The sequence below is a fragment of the Lacerta agilis genome, chromosome 1 (genome assembly GCF_009819535.1).
Source record: "Lacerta agilis isolate rLacAgi1 chromosome 1, rLacAgi1.pri, whole genome shotgun sequence".
NCBI classification, from domain to species: Eukaryota; Metazoa; Chordata; class Lepidosauria; order Squamata; family Lacertidae; genus Lacerta; species Lacerta agilis.
The window spans coordinates 46,921,265-46,941,848 of record NC_046312.1 but is presented as its reverse complement, the minus strand read 5'-3'; the positions used below and the strand labels follow the sequence as shown (position 1 = coordinate 46,941,848).

The 20,584-nt window shown below is 38.4% G+C and overlaps 1 protein-coding gene across 23 annotated transcripts in view; it reads left to right on the top strand.

Moving 5' to 3' along the window:
* The window catches only part of GPHN (gephyrin), a 235,191-nt gene that overhangs the window by 89,244 nt on the left and 125,363 nt on the right, over positions 1–20,584 (top strand). For 15 of the 23 annotated variants that reach the window (XM_033147666.1, XM_033147684.1, XM_033147674.1 and 12 more), the window contains exon 5: positions 11,545–11,583. The exons of the other annotated variants lie outside the window; for them this stretch is intronic. In XM_033147666.1, the coding sequence (XP_033003557.1) occupies positions 11,545–11,583 (39 nt within the window). The remainder of the gene's footprint in view (positions 1–11,544; positions 11,584–20,584) is intronic. 23 annotated transcript variants of the gene reach the window in all.

Sequence of the window (20,584 nt, the reverse complement as noted above, 5' to 3'; positions counted from 1 at the left end):
AATCCCATTGTTCCTTGGAACATAACTTCAAAACCACTGAGCTATAAACAGTAGGTTTGAGTGTAAAATGTTGGGTCCTAGCATAACGTTTTCTGGGTGACTATAGGCAAATCACTGTATTGTTGCTCAGCCCCAATGCATAGCTTAAAATAACATTCTAATCAAATTGGGGGGAAAGTTCATGTACACAAGCAACATGCAAACCAATATAGCTCTGAAGTGATTATTGCAAGACAATAAATGTTAAACACTTTGAATATTGCATACTATTTATTATTTTTATTTATTTCCAAGTTCCCACTGTAATGAGCACCACTAGTTTTGGAATATATTTCTTAATGTTGCAGAAAAAAGAGAGAGTTTGTTGGGTACATATAGAGTGCGTTAGGTGTTCTGATCTCTTTCCTCTGGGCTACATTGCTGAGGTACTTATTTGATTGCTAATAGCCTTGAGAACAATTTATAATGATTCTCATGTAGGTCTGTTTGTAATGGAAATAGATTTAATTATATATAGCAGGAAGCAGTAAAATACCATTTTACTTGATATGCACTTGCTGTGTTATGTAATAATATGATTTGTAAATAGTAAAGGGATTAAGTCTTGCCAAAGAAAAGTAGAGTGAATCAGGAAACATTATTATTAGTCTGTGGTAATCTGCTAAAAATCTCTTTTACTTCCACTGAAATTTGATTGGGGAGAAACTAGAAATTATTTTGCTGAACGGTTTTCCAACCGTAAGAAAAATGGCTTGTCTTTATCCTTGCAAAACTTGTCCTGGTCCCCTCAGTCATTTTTACACTTTCCCCAAGCTGATAGGCCACTCATTGAGGAGACTCTTCAATGAGTACAAAACCGTAGAGGGTACACACCATTATAAATCTTATGCCAATATTTTATTTTGGAAAAATATTCTGAATTTTCTTTGAACTTACATCACATTATTACAGCAGCACACTCACAATCCTCTTTCAAAACAAGCACATCGTGAGAGTATTGCTGTTATGGCTAAGTCTCCATGCAGAGTAACCTGTATCAGGAATTCACCGCTATGTGTGCTTGCAACAGAAGTCATTTACCCATTAAAATTTAACATGGCATTTTAATTTTTTTTAGCATATGCAATACACATGTATGCTAATAAGTATGTTTAAGAAGCCCTTGCTACTGACTGTACATTTATTGGGAAGCTGCAGTGGTCCCTCATACACCTTTATTAACTGTTTCATTTTTATTCCCTGTTTCACTTGATGAGTCAGCTACCCTGTTGTCCTCATTTCACCTCTTTGTGTGCCTCTCCAGTCCAATTACTTCCCATCTTCTGACTGGTACTACCCCAACCTTATTTCTCCTCTATGCCATACAATCATCTTCTCTTTCCTGTGGTTCCTTCCCTACATCATTCAAACACGCCATTGTCTCCTTTACCCTTGAACTGTTTAACATGGTTGCATTGAGATATATCTTTGTTTACATTAGAGCATATGACATGCAGCAATTACATAACATAATTAAAAAATAAAACTACAATAAACACTCAGATCAACATTTCTGAATATATTGACAATGTTGGGTCAAGGTGTATATACCAAAATTATTACATATATGAAATGATGTATAGTAATGTGTACTGCTTAGATTGGTGACCATAAGTAAAAAGGTATTTTATATCAATAACAATTAGAATTTATAAGAAGGGGGAGGGAGGAAGAAGGGAAAATAAAATAAAATATGTACTTCATGCACACCAGACTGTGCTATGGGTACTGTTCTACCATATGCCTCATTATTTGTGTAATCAATAAAGTCACACCAGACTATGTAAAAATTGTCGTGTTTCTTTTGGCCTCTCACTACTTTTTTTTTTTTAGGTCAGTTTTTCCAGTAATGCTGTTTGCCAAATTGCATTATACCATTGGTCCATAGTTAATAATTGCAATGATTTCTGTGTTCTAGCAATAGTTATTGCAGTGGTTAATATATGTGTTATGAGCTCTTTCTTTTTAATTTACAACATATCAAGACTATACACGTTAAGTAGAGAGAGTCCTGGAGTCATGGGGACTATGCCTTGTTTTCAAAGTTATTTCTGTAAATAATTTTTTTCCAGATCTTTGCTATTTTTGGACACTCTCACCACATCCATTAATATGTCCCTGTAGTGGGACATTCTCCCTAACACAGCGGAGAACTGTTTGGCTTTATATAAACTAGGCACCTAGGTCTTAAAAACCAGCCAATACACAATTTTAAGAACTCCTTCTCAGGTGGTTGCCAATAGGGATTTGTACAGCACTTTTGTCCACAGTGTTTTCCATGCCTCTTTTACAATTTCTAAATCTCAATTTAGTTCCCACCACCTTCTCAAATTTTGCTTCAAATTTTGCTGCAAGAAAAATTGAACATCTATAATAGATTTATACAAATAAGATATTAACCCTTCTTCCACTATTATTTTTTCATATTTTGCTGATTGTCTTATGGCTTCACTTTTAACCTGACAATTTGTTTAAAAGGACCTTAATTGGTAGCCTAATAGTCATGATATTTGAACATTTCCCAAATGAATTTGCAGCTCATTAATGCAGGGGCCTAGCATTGGGGGGGGGCAGGTTGTAGCCCTGGGCACATGATTTTTAGGGAGTGTGAGCCAGGCACTCCCACACGGGGATCCCCATCCCACCCTGCCTGCTGCCGGGGGTCTGTGGGCCCCAGAGCCCGGCCTGGCCTCACTGTCACATCCCCAGCCCCCTCGCTGAATGGCCGACTGTCCAGCATTGGGGAGACTCAACCACCAAGAGCCATGTCAGCCAGCTGGACTCTTCCCTGAGTGGGCGGGCAGGTGGTGCAGTGCAGCCCTGCTTGACTTCAGTGGTTAGGGTTGAGCTGGCACACAGGTTCCATGAACCCTCCGTGCCCCTCTCACACACAGGCCTGGCTGCATCAGCAGCAAGGGCTGGGCTGGTGTGGTGGGTTATGTTCACCTTCTGTGCCCTGGCCTCACCTGGGGTAAGTGCTGGGAAACTCCGCAACATTAATGGTAATCCCATCTATGTAAAAAATCTTTCAAATAATAGAATTGATTTTCATTCCACAAGTCTCTATTATAGGCTCTTTGTTTATTTATTTATTTTTTGGAAAACTGTGTAGAACAGTAATGGAATAATGGGTGAGAGGCCTGGAATCAAAAACTTTGCCCATTTTGTCCAAATTTTGAAAGTTGTAAGTGTGAATGGATTACTAAGCCAGTGTTCTCTAATGGGCTCCATGGAGTTCCCTTCTTGCCAGACATTAGGTCTGTCATGTTGCTAAGTTGACATGTGTTGTAATAGCTGTTTAAATTTAGGAGTCCTCATCCTTCAACAGTTGGTTGAGGGTACAGCAAAGGTATTTTAAATACATGGTCTGCCTGATTTAAGTAGGAATTTGTTTTGTTTTTTGCCATTTGGACATCTGGGCTGGTGGAATCCAAACTGGTAATGTTTGAAATTTAAAAAGTACGTTAATTTTGGAACAAGCATCGTTTTTAGTTGCAGCCAGTTGATACATAATAGAAAATATCATGTTGCTCCAACATTGTATATCCATATTTATTGTTTTCTATACTTTGCTATAATTTGTTTCAATTATGGATAACCTGAATGGGTAACCTAAGTATCTTAAGCTATTTCTAGCTATTGGGATTTGTATTATTTTGGAGAAGGTTTCTTAAAGTTGCAGGGGAGTTTGAAAGAACATTACCACCAATTTTTGAAAAATTACCTTAAGTCCAGAGACATTAAGGTATCCAGTTCTATACTCAGGGGTGGAGGAAGGGGGGTGCGGTGGGTGCAGTGCACCCCAGGTGTCACCCCTGAGGGAGTGACAAAATACTGGGCGGCACTCACCGCAGGGCCTGCAGTGCTCCCAAGCCACGCATCTCTCCTGGGAGAGACGCTGTGGCCTGGGCGCGTGCAGGCTCCACACTGCCCAAACGGTCAGCCCGCTGCCTTCCTCCAGCTGTAGGGCGGCTGAGTGGGAGGAGGCAGGCAGACTCTGGAGGCCCCGCAGTGCACCCCGCCCCTATGGACAGCTCGCCCCACCCCTGGGCACGCCACCCTAGGCGCCTGAACGGCTTCCTCCACCGCTGTCTATACTCAATAACTTTCCAGCATTAACCAGGCCTGGTGTGCATAAAACAATATCGTCCCAAAATGTATTCCCTTCCATTGATAGTTATACCCTTTCCTGCCAGAATTGGCATAATTTCAGGGGTTCTATAATTAGAGCAAATAGTAAAGGTGATAATCGACAACGATGTTTTGTCCTGCAGCTGAGTGGACATTTTTGTGAATTTGTATTATTTATCCTAATTGTAGCAGATGTGATTTCTAAATATTTTCCAATTAAATCATGAATGTATTAATTTATTGGAGCTGCTCACGAAGAACCTTTGGCTCACCTATGACTGTATAAGCACTGCATTTTTTCATCTATTTTATGGATTTATTGCAAAATGGCTGTATGTGGATCCATTTGAACAAATAAGTTGTCATTCTGGCCTGTTTTATTGGATCTCCCAACTCCTTCACTTTTAAAGTAACTACATTAATACTTGTACTCGTTTTAGCAAATAATCAATAGTGCCTTTCACCAATCTAAACCTTCCATATTTTTGCTCTTATTGGGCAGTTTGGTTATTTTTATAATAAATCTACTTATATTACAACTTTGAAAAAAAAACACCTTATAATTTTAACCTAAAACCTTTAAAACATACATCAAGGTGTGTGTCCTCTTTCAACAGTAGAGGGCACTCCAGTACCACTGTGGGTATAGAGTAAACCATAAGCATAAAAAACAAGCTTATTTTAAATGATAGGGTACATTAAAGTATACATTTTATTTTAAACGTCATGCCCAAAATCCAAGGTACCTTCCAGATGTTTATATTTTCGTATCATTCCAGTCCAATTGCTATTGGTTCTGTAGAAAAGGAGTCCTTTTCTCTTTGAAACAGCATTGTAGCCTTGTATTAGTTCTGCCTTTGTTCCTGTTAATTTTCTGGGCATTTGAGAATATACTAAACTTTCTGAAATATGTGCAGTGCTGCTTGTTCCATGTCCCATTCTTCTTTTTGATTGTTGATGGCTTTCCTTAGCTCTCGCATGGGCTCCTGACCTGGGTCATCTTCACAAATGGGCTCACTTGTTTGCTCTCCAAAAAATCAGTAACCTCAGGTGGACATTCCTGTTCTAGAGTTGTTAATAGTTCTTATGTTAATAGTTGTTATGGCTTCTTTGAGGGTGGTGGCTGAGAGTGATGTGTTTCCTTTGGTTACTACTAAACTAATGGGTAAAGCCCAATAGCATCTTATTCCTGCACCTTGCCATTTGAGTGTTATGGGGCAAAGTTCCCTTCATTTTTTCAGTGTCCAATGATAAATCCTGCAAGACCATGACGGGATTATTAGTCTTTCAACATTCATCAAAACCTTCCAGATCTTATCTTTTTTATTAAAAAATGGTGGAAGCACATAACAATATCCTGGGGGCAGGCAGCTGTATTGTGCAGGTGGACTGACATATCTTCTGTCCATATCCTCTGAGGACAATTCCAGGGAAATTATTATAGCTTTAAACCATTGGACCTCCTCCTCAGTAAGCCCTCTCTGAACACAAATGTGCATAACAACTATCACCTGGTCACAAATACCCATTTTCAGACAAGGTACTTGAGAGAATTGGGATAGATTTTATCTAGACCATTTTAGGCACCAACATGACTTTGGTTGCTCTGATTGATAACTTGTGTCAGGAAGGGGGCAACACAACTAATTCCCCACATTTTTTTCAATGGCCTCTGATACCGCCAGCAATTGACTGTGCAATACCACAGCTACTGAGCTAAATTCACAGGGCTGACTCCAACATTTAATACCCTACAACAGTGTTTTTCAACCTTTTTTGGCCAAAGGCACACTTGTTTCATGAAAAAAATCACGAGGCACACCACCATTAGAAAATGTTTAAAAAATTAACTCTTTGCCTATATTGACTATATATAAAGTAATTTTTCAATTTTTCCCACGGCACACCAGGCAACATATCGCGGCACACTAGTGTGCTGCGGAACAGTGGTTGAAAAACACTGCCCTACAAGTCATAGAACCAAGCTCTCTGAAGGTGTGACTGTCCTGCCCCGAGCTTAGATCTAATGGGGAGGTCCTTTTAGTTATACCAACATCAGGACCAGGATACCAGGACCCTGAAAGGACCATCTCAGTGGCAGTACCCTGGTTGCAAAACATCCTTTTCTTGAGCTTAGTCTGGTACCATCATTAGTTAGCTTTCAGCAGTACCTGAAAATACTGCCCTAGATATTGGATTTTACAGATGGAAGGATTTGTGCATTGATATCTGGTTTTTAATTGGTATATTGAAAATTTTGCTTTTGATGCATGATTTTATGTGGTTGGCACGTTGCCTTCTAAGGAACAGAAGAGGAGTGGGGGAGTGATCAGACAAATCAGAAAACATTTTTTCTGTTGTTCTGCTTTCTGGGGTCAAAATTCCATGGTCATAAATGTATTAGAAATTTTCCCATAGGGATCAATAGTAATTGACAACCCGTTATGCAAACTCTTGCCTAATGAACAATTTCCAAGGAACAAATTGTGTTCAGGAAGCGAGACCTGCGTGTATCTTACCAGAACTTTGTGAAACTACTTGGAATCTGCAGCTGCTCATATTCACAATTGCTTTCCTGATGGCCATCATTTCCACAAGCAGGCTAATGTGTTTTGTGTTCTTCACTCCAACCTAGAAGAATATAGGGTTACTGAGTACTGAATCCTGCTAAGACAGAGACACTCTGGGTAAGACCTTCCCAGATTTGATCACTGCTGAGTCTGCCTGTTCTAGATGGGATTGCACTCCCTCTGAAAGCACAGGTATGCAGTTTAGGGGAACTCTTGGAGCCATCGTTGTCCATTGAGGCCCAGGTGGCCTCTGTGGCAAAGAGCACCTATCATCAGCTTCAGCTGGTGTGTCAACTGTGCCCTTTATTGGACAGTGTTAAGTTGGCCACTGTGACACATGCATTGATAACCTCATGTCTGGATTACTGCAGCTGGCACAGAATATTGCAGCTCGTGTGGTAAGTGGTGCTCCTTATCACACTAGTGGCCATCAAGCCAGTTTTAAGGTTCTGCTACTTGCGTGCAATGTCCTAAAAGACTCTGGACCATGTTACCTGAAAAACGATCTTCCTCATCACTGCTTGGTAGGGTACTATCATCGGTTAATGTAACCCAGTTAGTTTTGCCACAGCCTAATGATTATCCTCATATGGAATAACTGATTGGTTCAAAATTGGGAAAGGAGTATATTGTTTCCCTACTTATTTAACGTATATGCAGAATTCATCATGCAAAAGGCTAGACTGGATGAATCCCAAGCCGGAATTAAGATTGCTGGAAGAAATATCAACAACCTCAGATATGCTGGTGATACAACCTTGATGGCAGAAAGTGAGGAGGAATTAAAGAACCTTTTAATGAGGGTGAAAGAGGAGAGCACAAAATATGGTCTGAAGCTCAACATAAAAAAAACTAAGATCATGGCCACTGGTCCCATCACCGCCTGGCCAATAGAAGGGGAAGAAATGGAGGCAGTGAGAGATTTTACTTTCTTGGGTTCCATGATCACTGCAGATGATGACAGCAGTCAAGAAATTAGAAGACGCCTGCTTCTTGGGAGAAAAGCAATGACAAACCTAGAGAGCATCTTAAAAAGCAGAGACACCACCTTGCCGACAAAGGTCTGTATAGTTAAAGCTATGGTTTTCCCAGTAGTAATGTATGGAAGTGAGAGCTGGACCATAAAGAAGACTGATCGCCGAAGAATTGATGCTTTTGAATTATGGTGCTGGAGGAGACTCTTGAGAGTCCCATGGACTGCAAGAAGATCCAACCTATCCATTCTTAAGGAAATCAGCCCTGAGTGCTCACTGGAAGGACAGATCCTGAAGCTGAGGCTCCAATACTTTGGCCACCTCATGAGAAGAGAAGACTCCCTGGAAAAGACCCTGATGTTGGGAAAGATGGAGGGCACAAGGAGAAGGGGACGACAGAGGATGAGATGGTTGGACAGTGTTCTCAAAGCTACGAACATGAATCTGACCAAACTGTGGGAGGCAGTAGAAGACAGGAGTGCCTGGCGTGCTCTGGTCCATGGGGTCACGAAGAGTCGGACATGACTAAACAACTAAACAACAATGATTATCAGCTTGTGGTAACACAGAAGCCAGGCTTTTCACTGGTGGCACTAGTGTGGAAAGCCCTCCCTGCTGAAATACAAGAGGCCCAATCAGTGATGGCAGTTCTCCGGCTCATGAAGACACCTGTTTAGGCAAGAATTCCCCTGAACTGAACTGAAATTTATTGATTTATTTTATTAAATTTCTATGCCGCACTTCATCTGAGGATCACAGGGCAGTTTACAATATAGAAACACAAAATTCATAGCACAGCATAGTAACAAACAAAAACAATGCTTCCCACAGTATTGTATTTTATTTATTAAATTTCTGTTGTGCACATACTCCAATGGGACTCATTAATTGAATCCCACCCCACATTTTATAGTATTTACTGATTGTTGAAATGTGATAGCACCACATTATAATTGGCCGGATCAGAGGAAATACAGCTTGTTCTATCATATCATAATGCAGTCTTATAGCACAACTGTGATATTCATGTCCATATTCAGAATATTTTTTCACCCATCTCTCCCTTGTTAATCCTGCACTGCAGCAACAGAGTAATACTGGAAAATTCTAACATTCCTTCAGGATGGGTATATCACATATTTCTGATACTTGTTGTGCATTAGTAGATCAAGCAGATTGCTGTGGTGGGTGGAACAATTTTTCTGCAAATTCCAAAGATCTCAGAAGCCTGTTCTGCAGTAACTTGGAGCAGGGCTTTTAGTGCAGCCTCTCCATTGTATAAAATAGCATTACTGTTGAGATACAACAGGGCCCACTATCTGCAGTTTTTTTAAACCATTAGCGGCATTTTTGTTCTGGCAGGCCTTCCCAGCATTAAAAATTGGTCTTTACCATGAGTGTTTGCTATGTTAGCATTTTAATCTCGTTTTAAACATATTTGCCGTTTTTGTGTTTTTAACTATTTTTAATACTCTTAGGTGTAAAATGCCTTGAGAGAGTTGCTTAGAAACTGATTACAAATCAATGAGGAGGAGGAGGCAGAGGAGGATACATTTTAAAGAAACATATGCTTAGTTATACATACTGCAATTGGACGTAAGCTTGGTTCATTTTATTAGTGGAATGTGAATGATTAGAACCTGAATCCTAAATTCATTTATTTTGAAATTTGATTTTAATAACATTTATGTGCCTTATGCTACAAAAGCTGCTACAGTACTTTTATATGTCTTATTTTTAGGCAAATTGATACATTCTAGTATAGCATCTAGAACAGTGACTATGATTGAGTTGATGCTCAATGAGAGAATTAGCTTTTGGTATGATAGTCTGTTAGTTACTTACATTTCTGTTCTCCTATGGGCTTTCTGTTTATGCTAGTTTTCCTATTTAAGCTACTTTTATTTAGGTCACAATATAAGGTACAGCAAATGTGCCATCTTTTGTTAAATCAGAGTTATGGGATCCATTCAGCCTCTTCCTGTCACTACATTTATTAATGTCTGCATACACTTTCTAAAAATAACCTTTCAACACTTAAATCCATACTTGCTCTTATTTTGCTTTTAGTCATAAATCTTGTTCTTGGGTTCAAGACAGACTTATCTCCTGGAGTTTCCATCACTAACAGCATTGAAATATATATTTTAATTAGCTACTGCAGTACTTCCATGAAGAAGTATTAAATGTAAAGTAATTGATGAATTATTCCACTTATGAACCATTGCTATATTATTGTATGGCAAACAGGATATGGCAAACAGGATTCTTATCTTACAAAATTTTCATGTTCTTACATAATAAATTCCTAAGTAGTCTACTACTTTATCTGAATATGTACCCAATAGGCACACAATTTTGGTTTTTTGTATAAAGTACAGTGCATGTTATTTTTCCAGCTGTGTTTCCTTGCCATGCTGGACTAAATGTGATAGCACTACCATCATTTATTTATTTATTTATTTATTTATTTATTTATTTCCTATTGCACATTAGTGTGTCAGTTTGCACAGTTCTGTCTAATGAATACTTTCATGAAAGTATGTTGATCTATTTTTTTGTATCTCTTAATTACACAAAATAAACTTAAATTACATTTCTGCCAACATATGTTTCATGCACACTATGTAATATTGCAGATTTATGCATTGTATTTTGAGAAAGAAAGAGACCTTAACTCCCAGCAGATACACCAACTAAAGTTATCACCTAAAGAGTAGTTTTGCCAGGCAGGTAGCTGAAACAGTCTCATTGATTCATAATCAATCATACTGCCTTTCCAGAACAAAATGTAGGAAGAATGGATCATACTAGTGTGCTATAAATTAATATATGATATAACACAATTTTTATCCTTCAATTTTCCACATAATGAACACTACTGAATTACTTTACTGATGGTTTTATGAGAACATTCACTAATAATATACAGTGGTGCCCCGCTAGACGAATGCCTTTCTAGACGAAAAACTCGCTAGACGAAAGGCATTCGCTAGTGGAAGGCTGCCTCACAAGACGAATTTTCCTATGGGCTTGCCTTGCAAGACGAAAAAATTGCCGATTTTTTCTTCTTTTTTTCGTCAAACTGCTCTTCCCCCGTTGGTGCTTCGCAAGACGAAATTTTCGCTATACGACAGCACTCGCAGAACGAATTAATTTCGTCTTACGGGGCACCACTGTACATATAATCAGATGTAGGGGGTCCTTTTGTCCATTTATGATTTCTGAGCATGACTTTGCTCAACCGTATGTGTGGCTCTTTGTGAGCGGCCACTTAATGAAGGAACAAAAGCTCCCTGGTGTAATTAATTTTCTTAGGAAACTATTGTCCACCTAAATCCCACTCTGAGCCCCAAACACAGATAAATATTATAAGAAATAAAAGGTAAATTTGAATTTATAAGAAAGTGTTGATCCACTTAATGAGATCATTTTGCCACTTGCTACCATCTACACGGTTCCTGTTTCTTTAAATCAATTCATTTTGAAAGGTTTTTTTTATTTTGTGTGTGTGTGCCTGTACCTGTTCCCAAGAGAGATGCCCTCACGCTATATGTAGGCTCTTATGTCGACAAACTCTTCGAAGAAAACTAACTGCAGGTAAGTGATGTTGTTGCTTTTGTGAATAGAGGTGGGAGATTGTGATATTAAAATGCTGTGGGATTTTCAAACCTTTCTCAAATCTCAGAAAACGTTTGCATCTGGGAATGGGCAAAGGTTCTGTCCAGTTCTTGTTGTGCTCTAAGCACGTCACCATCCCTAAATTGACCTGCTTTTCCTTGAACCTGGGAGTCAGAAATCCCTTTTTCTCTTCTGTTTTTCTGCTGCAGAAATTCCCAACATTCCCATTTTGTGGGCTCCAGAGAGGGGTAAGCAACATCTTCAATCCCAGCCAATCATTTCTAATCCAGCTCTTTGCTAGTATTTGGTTTGTTTTATTTTGAAATCATTTATTAGAAACAATTTTAGACGCGTTCCCATTTCTTTAATTTCCTTGTGGATTCTCATTCTTAATTTCATTTATAGGAGGGTCCCCAGGCCTCCCTCAGGCACTAGGGCTCAGCCTCATTTCCATTTGTGTACTGTACTCTTGTGGATTTTCACAATACACTATGTTGATCTAATGCTGTTACTGGAAGATGAGCATCTGGATTCTGGGGTTCTTTCACTTAAAATATTCTTACTTCCGAAAGAATAATGTCATCTCACTGCCCTGGCAATCTGTTCAAGAGCTTCTCTTTCCTCCTTGCCAGCAGCTTTATCTGATTATTCATGGGCACAGCTCTCTTCAAACTCTGCTTTTAAAAAAATGATATGGCGCTCATTGCTTTCTTTCTGCTTTGTCTACTTGCTGGCTGCCTGGCATTGCAATATACTATTTTACTGCTTGATTTCCTGGAATGGTCCTCTTCACCACTGATTGTGTGGCATAAGATTGCCCAAGGTACTGCCCATGTATCCTTGCTGCCATTTGTGTATGACTGCTTATAGGCAGTACCTCCAACTGAACTTCTCTCTTTTCACTGGCTAGCATTGCTCCCTTGCTGCTGTGTGCATCTGCTGACTTCATGGAACTGCTGTTCTGATGCTTTGTGCACCTGCTGATTGATTGATACTGCTCTATCAACTTGTTGCCTGTTTTGTCTTTTCCCTCCTGCCTTGTCCGCTTGACCACTAGCTTACATATAACTTGTGCTGCCCTCAGAATCTGATTACACATCAGCGTTGCTGTGTTTATGCAATCGTGCTCATCTGCTGATTGTTTGCCATTTCTCTTTTTGCTTCTTTAGGCCTACTGCTTACTCTTCCAAAAATCTAAGTAAAAATGTGAGGAAGTGAAAAATGCTCTGATTGGCTCAAACATGCCCTTATTCAAGCTCACATACCAACATTTTGTAAATGTATTCCTTTCTATTTTCATCAGAATACTAAATCTCAGCCTCTAGATAGATTGAGGGAGTCTGGATCTCATTTTTAGTCGTTTCTTACATTATTTACCTCATAAAACTAAGATACTTTACAATATGCGTGAAAGATTAGTAGCAAGAGCAATTTATGTTTATGAAGTGGTTCATACCAAACTTTCTGAAATGCTTTCTCTATGGCTACATAACATAGTTAATTATTTACCCCATCATTTTATTGATAGTGAAACAAACTCAGGCAGATTAAAGTTGGATCTCTTGTTTCAGCAAATTAGACCATGATCATAAATGAGGGAAGGAATTGCAAGGGTGATGTTTCAGTTACTTGATTCTGAGTTTGACTCCCTGTTAAGTGTGCCCTAACTTATTTTGCAATGTTGATTTTAAAGAGTTAGGGAGACCAATAGGTAAACATAACTAGTTTACCTATTACAAGAGAGCAAAAAAGCCGGCTATATAACATACAAAACAAATGGCTATCTCACCAGTACTAGATATGTGGCAGGTCATTTTGTTGTATAAAGGGCAAAGCTGAAAACATCTCACTGTTGACTTAGCTGGTGTGATTCCTCCAGCTTATTGTAGTCTATCCTAAAGAAAATGTAGAAAAGGAGATTCCATTTAATGTATTGATTTTATGGCAGAGTTGAAGGGGGGAGGTGTTGCTGAGCAAACCTTTGACCTTCACATTCTATCTATAAAAAAAAGTTATGAGGAGTCTGGAAAAAGATATCAGCTTTTTAAAAGACGGTAACTTTTTTCCTTTTGAAAATATTCTTAGTGCAGTACCAAATGTATCCCAGCTTCAAATGTTCATTCACAGCACTATCAATTCTGTTTCAAAATCTAAGAACCTGTGTTCTTAACTTCTACCTGTGTTCCACACAACCAACATAACTCATGTCTGTTGCTGATACTCTCTTTCCCATTATCACCAACTTTAAAAAAAAACACACACATTTCTGCAGCTGGCCAACTAACAGAGAATGTAGTTGAGACTTGTATTAATGGCTTCACATTCAATGAAGTAAAGTCTTAATTTTGTTAGAATTTGTGGAGCTTGCAACATTGGGAAGGCTAGTTGTCTTGGAATATTGTATAGTTGCTTAAATTGTAAGGAATTCTAGTGGAAATAGTAAGTTTTGCGTGACTTCCTCTAATTTCCAGTCACTGCTCTCCACACGTTGAAATGACAACAAATTGTGTTGTATGGGACTGAGTGGCTCGTAGATAAATCCTCATTATCCAGTTCTAACAGACATAAATTTTTGCTTCCCTGCATCATGTAAAAGTTTAAAAGTATAACTGAAAGTCTTAGGTTTAAACTTCTAACATATACTATCCAATTCACTGCTTTTGTTTTTGTTTTTAAAGCCGGCAAACCTAATTGCAGATGAATTATTTGATACTCTTTCAACTGAAAATTGTAACTGCTGAAATATCAGGCGGGGATTTCAACAGGGAAGTTACTGATAAAGTAGGATGGACTTTTCAACTGAAATAGTGAATGATGCACACACATTCTAGCAACATAATAGCAATATTTCTTTCATTTTATGAAGCCTGTGATTTTTCGCAATTAATGTAAACTTGCATTATTTTTATTTGCAACTTTACTCCCAGTGATAATAGTTTTTCTTTACTGACATTCCTCATATTCAAACTGAAATTCCATTCTTCAGTTTCTTCTTATTTGAAAACTACTTTGTCTTGTGTGCTTATCGGTTTATAGCATTTTAATTTATTTTAGTCCATTGTCTCTTGTGTCTGAAGCCAAACTACAATATTTCATTCAAAATAATTTTTGTTTGTTTTAGCATCTCTTTCAAGGAACTTTCTCTATTATATTAACCAAAGTTTTTAATATTTTTTAAGGCTGGTGGTTTTCTTATTAGTTTCTTGCAACCACAATTTAAATAAGGGTACTGAATTATTTGCAACATTTTGGTTTCTCAGAGTCCAACCAGAATTTTCAATCTTAATTTCTTATAGGCTCCTTTTCTTTCCCCCTTTTAAGAACACCCAAGATGTGTATGCTATCTTGATATAGTTTGGACATTTCAGCTGTTTTAGGTTCAGACTTTTAAACAGACAACTTTGAAATCCTGAAAAATAAACTCCCCAATTAAAACTCTCAGCTATATCCTTAGCCCTTATTGTTCTGTTATATTTTCCTTACAATAAGTACTTTGTCTTTTTGTCATGTCATCACAAAATATCCTGAGCTCTTTAGAAACACATGGCACCAGAGTTGTAGTTTTATTTCTCATTAAACTTATAAAATTAATTTATACTTTGAATACTTTGAAACAGTTTCCATTTTGTATGTGGAAAATGTTTGTATCTTTGCTGGCATATCTATTGACAGTACAAAAATCTTATTGATATCTGATCTTCATGAGGCTTCAAAGATTTAATCTTGCTGATATATGGACTTCTGTGATTTTCTTTTCACCAAGTATTTATTTATTCAAAAAATCTAATGGTGTGTGATTCAGGGCATTATCTTCATCTGAGCCCTACTCTACTGAATAGGATTTAAGAAATTACTTAGCCATACAGATTGTGGTAATAGGACCATTAAGGTCTTATAATATTTTTTGTAAGTTAGATAAAGGTAGAACATCACATGTAGTCAGTTCAGTTTTTGGCCTCATAAAGATTGTTCTTTCCCCTCTAACCAGGTACATCTCATTTTGCCAAGTCATGACTTCTGCTCTCCTAGCAATGTGCTGCCTCCAAAGCTCATGGTATCAAAAGCATGTACATATTTTATCCAACATGTGATGTTTTCAAAGTTTTAAGCAAAGCATGCTTGAAGTTGTTGTTCTTGACAATTTTGTATCCATATTGCCTCCACTCAAACATGATAGTTGTGGTTACTAGAGTTGTTTTGCGTCCAGGTGGTGGTAGTTTTTGTTGATATCGTTTGTAGTATTTTCATGGAATATAGGTGATCATTCTGCAAACATTAAAGAGTTTGTTTTAAGCCTTTGAATCATCAATGCAGCTTACTTTATACCACTGAAGTGTGGGTAGTGAAGTGGAAATAATACTGTTTAAAGCTGAACTTAAAAGTTCAGTATGAGCAATCTTCTTTTTAAAAAAACAACTATATTGACATCTCATATTAATAATAGGTAATTACTCATCACCACACAATATACATAGACCATATATATCCGTCCTCCCACCTGCTCAGTCATCTAACTGTCCAAAGGTAGTCAGAAGAAGGCCTCTTCAGATGAGAGAGTATCTGCAAACTCTCACCTAAGCCTCCCCTGCATACTATAGTAAACAGTGATGGAGAGTAGGATTATAATGCCAGTTGGAGAACCCCCAGCTGAGAAACTGGAGAATACCTAAAGCATTCCTTTTGTCCACAAAACCAACCTAGCACTTGAGTAGTAGCAAATCACAGCTAAGAGGTTTACGGATAATAAAGTTCTCAGGGTCACTTTACACATTTCAGAATTTATCACATCTACGATCTATATACAGAAGGAATTTAAATAACATGCATGCAGATAATAGAGCAAAAAACCTGAATGTGTGATCTTCACACAACACAGGCGCCGCCTTGCCCTCACAATTGAGGCGGCCCAGGGCTGTGCAACATCATCGCACCATGCACACACACCCCACGGCATGCACGCATGATGAAGGCATGCCCCACAGTGTGCGTGCACACCCTGCATGTGCTGGTGTCACTCACACAATCCACAGGGCGTTCTGACGTGTCTTGCGGATGTCCCTCGGCTTGTGGGCATGACGTCAACACGCCCCGTGGCATGTTTGTGCGGCCGCCAGGAGGCGGTAAAGAATTGAAATACACCTGAAGTAGTGGAGAACCCACTCTGAATAAATCACAATGTGAGTTTTTAAACTATCTGAACTATAAACTATTCTAGAGGTTTATGGATTCATGTTTAAACTCTAACTGGCTTTAATAAACTTACTAGACCATGCAAAATGTTCGACCTACCAAAACAGACACAGCCCCAGTCTTTTATGGTGGCTGCTTAAGGGCATGAAAAACTTGCTTGCCTGACTGCAGAAATTGCTTATGGGGGGATAGATTGCAAGCATTTGGCAAGCCAAATGCTGCTAGGCTTTGTGTGTTACAAGTTTTGCAGGACTACCTATAGCTCTTAGAATGTCAGGCAGCAGGAGTCATGAAATGGCAGTGGCATGCATTGCTTCACCCAACATAATCTTTATGTTGAAACAGAACTTAAATAATACTCAGTTATTTATAGGAAAGAATTGTAAATTTATATGGATTGCAGGCCTCATTAATTTGTGTTACACAGCACAGAATGTTCAACGCAATGGGCTGTAGCCAATGTTATTTGTCCACTAGTGTAAGGGGTTTTTTGTGGATGAGTTTTAATGTTGTGCAATACAAGAATCAAATGCAACAGTTGCTTGCGGAGAATAATTGATTTTCAAAATCTTTCTGCATTCTGATAATCACAGAAACAAAGTATGAATGACTTGCATTCTCTAATGTTAAAGAGAGCTTGTACACTTCCCTGTTGGAAGTGATACACATGTAAACATAATAGATCCCCCCATAGGAGACTTGTATAAGCATCTTTTCTCTACCAGATCCATGTTTGTGTATTTTATGTACTGTAGTTAAAACATTTCTGCACCACCTTTCAATCAAAAATGCCTAGAGTGGTTCACAATCACTCCCGGTGCATTTAAGGAAAAGAGCCAAAACAGAAAGCATATTTCAAATTTGAAATGAGTGTTAATATCTATAGACTTTCTAGGAATTACTTTTTATAGTTTTCTGGCAAATCCAGCATTATTCATCATTGTATATCCACCTTTAGGTTTCAGGAATAAATGTATGTATTCTTTTAGAACTTAAGATCAGTAGCACCTACCTAACTATAAATCAAACACATATTTAGAACTATCCCCCTTTCACTTGATCTGTTTCACCTTTTTCCTCAGATATTTGTGGGTTTTGTCTAAGGTTTGAAATAGCTTTAGTCTCTTTTTCTAGAATGTTCTATTTTTGAAACAGAAAATAATAAGAGCAGTATATTTTTGTGCCTTTAGTGACTTATCTTTTGCGCTATTAGACTTCCCCTCCCACAGTTTTTAGTTTTCTATAGTTCAAAACTCTTTCCACAATTCACCAATAAACTTGTTTCTTCCCATTGTCCACATTGTATTGATATATTATGATTCCGCCTTTTTCTACATGATTATTTTTGGTGATATATGGTTCTTTGACATCTCATTAACATTAGATGCCATTATGTTATTTCCAGATAATGTTTGCATTTGTGCAAAAGATAATTGTGCATTCTGTAGTAATTTTATACTTAAAAAATTAACTCATTTTGTATAATCCTGACCACCTTGGATGTAAATGATTCCCACAGGCAAAATGGAGCCTATGCATGCAGACAGAGTGAATGGCCACTAGGGAAATGTTAATCCTGTGTGGATTGGAGCATGAGTCATTTGGTTGAGGGTTGTATGAAGGTACATGACAGGTAAACCAAGACTTTCTCTTGATGGCTGGTAGTGGTGCCTGCTCATGAACCTCTATGTGTTAGTGTATACAAGCAACTAGGGTGGGGAATGGAGGGGTAGGGATCTATTACTTTTATAGGAACCTCAACCCATGCTATACTTGTGGGGAACTGAATTGGTCCCCAGTATTTTTAAGAATCTCTGAAATGTGAAACTACTGTGATGTTAATCAAATTGTACTATACAGTTGCAAAGGACATTGCCTCAGTGGCATCCATAGTTCAGGGGTTGTACTTGGTACATTTGTGCAACAGACAGAGGAGAAAAGCCTGTGTAAAGTTTTGTTCAGCTATTTGTCAATGAGCCACATTGTAAGCAATGGCAGTTAAAGCAGAAATACCTAAAATACACCATTTGATTGAGGTCACATAATGACATTATTGTCGTCAAACCTTAGCATTACCAGTCTTTACTTGTAACTCTTCTGTTAAGTAGTAGTTGCAATTTCACAGCTTGCTCACTTTCTATACTCATTATGGCTCAGTCTCTTCATTCAGTATCTCAATTCCCCTGCAGTGTATTCAGTTCTTCTGATCTCAAACTTTCCTCTACTTCTGTTTCTTGTAGTTTAACAAACTAACTGTGTAAGATACAATTGGTTGCTAAGTCTATGAAGAAAGCGGAGCACAGATTATGTAAAGTAGTTAATCAAATAGAACCATATTTCAAGTTTTTGTGTATTGGCACAGTATTAATATAGTGACTCACATATCCCCCTGGTAATTTATATGCAGATAAATAAATGAACTTGTTAAGACTGGAGCTAGAAGCAGAGGCAAATGCTTTATCTTCTACCCATCCCTGTCCCCAGTGTTCTGCAGTGAAAGTCAAAATGATGGATAAAACTATAGCATTTGACAAATTACTAATAGAAAACCAGGTGGGTATAATTTAGAGTAACAGACACAGGCCATTGATTGGAATACTATCAGTAATCTACAATATGCATCTTTATAAGGTATAAACTTGGGAGATTAAAAAAAAACATGATATGAACATATTATCTGACACATGCAAAGAAGGAGCAAGCTTTTCTTAGGAGGGTCTGGCAGTTAGTAGTAGTAGAACAGTTTCCTCACCCCGTTCTCTTATCTGCCTTCATTTTACCCCATCTTTATGTATGCAAGGCCTTTGTAAGTTCTCCTTTTCTCTGTAGTGCAGACAGTCAATAAGCTAACATTAACCAGTTCCTATCTGTACCCCTCTACGTTTTGCAGAGCCATTCCCTGTGTAACTGTTTTCATGTCCTCAACCCAATGCGCTACACTGAAACTATGTTTTCCTGATCTCAGGGGTTGCCCGGGATGAGTTTCTTTCCCTTTTATTTTTAGCCCCCTACCTCAAATTAAGACCTTTTAACATCAACTGGTCGTCCAACTATTTGATTAATGTGATGTCCATGCAGTCTTTATGTACCTATGGAACTTCTCATTCTGATTTACCAGAATTGAGACGTGTTTAGTTGGGATTTTTGCTACTTTTTATTGTGTCAGCCTTTCTTGTGAAATAAAGCACCAGTTTTTGTGGGTAAAAGTGGATAATTCTGTTTTGTTAAGGGACAATAATACCTAACTTATTCTAAAGGACATGCTTTAGAGATCTGGCATAAGAATAATTCTACTACAGGACAAAGATACAGATACCGGTACCTCCTCTACAGTCACTATATTTAATGTCATATATAGGATAAAATTGCTTATCTGAGCTTGCTGTCCTTTCCATTTTTAGTCTTCCATAGCCTATACATATTTAATAATTGCAATCCCTGCTAGCTAAGGCTATTTGTCAAGGTCGTTTTTCCCCTGACTTGAATTCTATTGAAGGGCTCCCTGGGCTGCAGGATCATTGTTTATGGAGCGCTTTTGCATCTTGTACTAGCACCCTCTTCAAAGTATCATTCTGCTCAAGGACAAAGAAGAGGGATCTTAGTACATAAATTAAGGTAGAAGTGTTTGTGAAAAGCTTAGAAAAGCATTTCATTACTTGAAGAGTGAGGAATAATATCCTTGTATGTGCATTACAAATTATGTGTACATTGTATTGTTAAATCCTTGTTTAGACCTGGTTTGGTTACCTAGTTTGGTTACCTGGTTTGGGATGCAGGTGGCGCTGTGGGTTAAATCACAGAGCCTAGGGCTTGCTGATCAGAAGGTTGACGGTTCGAATCCTCGCGACGGGATGAGCTCCCATTGCTCGGTCCCAGCTCCTGCCCACCTAGCAGTTCGAAAGCACGTCAAAGTGCAACTAGATAAATATGTACCGCTCCGGCAGGGAGGTAAACGGCGTTTCCGTGCACTGCTCTGGTTCACCAGAAGCGGCTTAGTCATGCTAGCCACATGACCCGGAAGCTGTACGCTGGCTCCCTCAGCCAGTAACGCGAGATGAG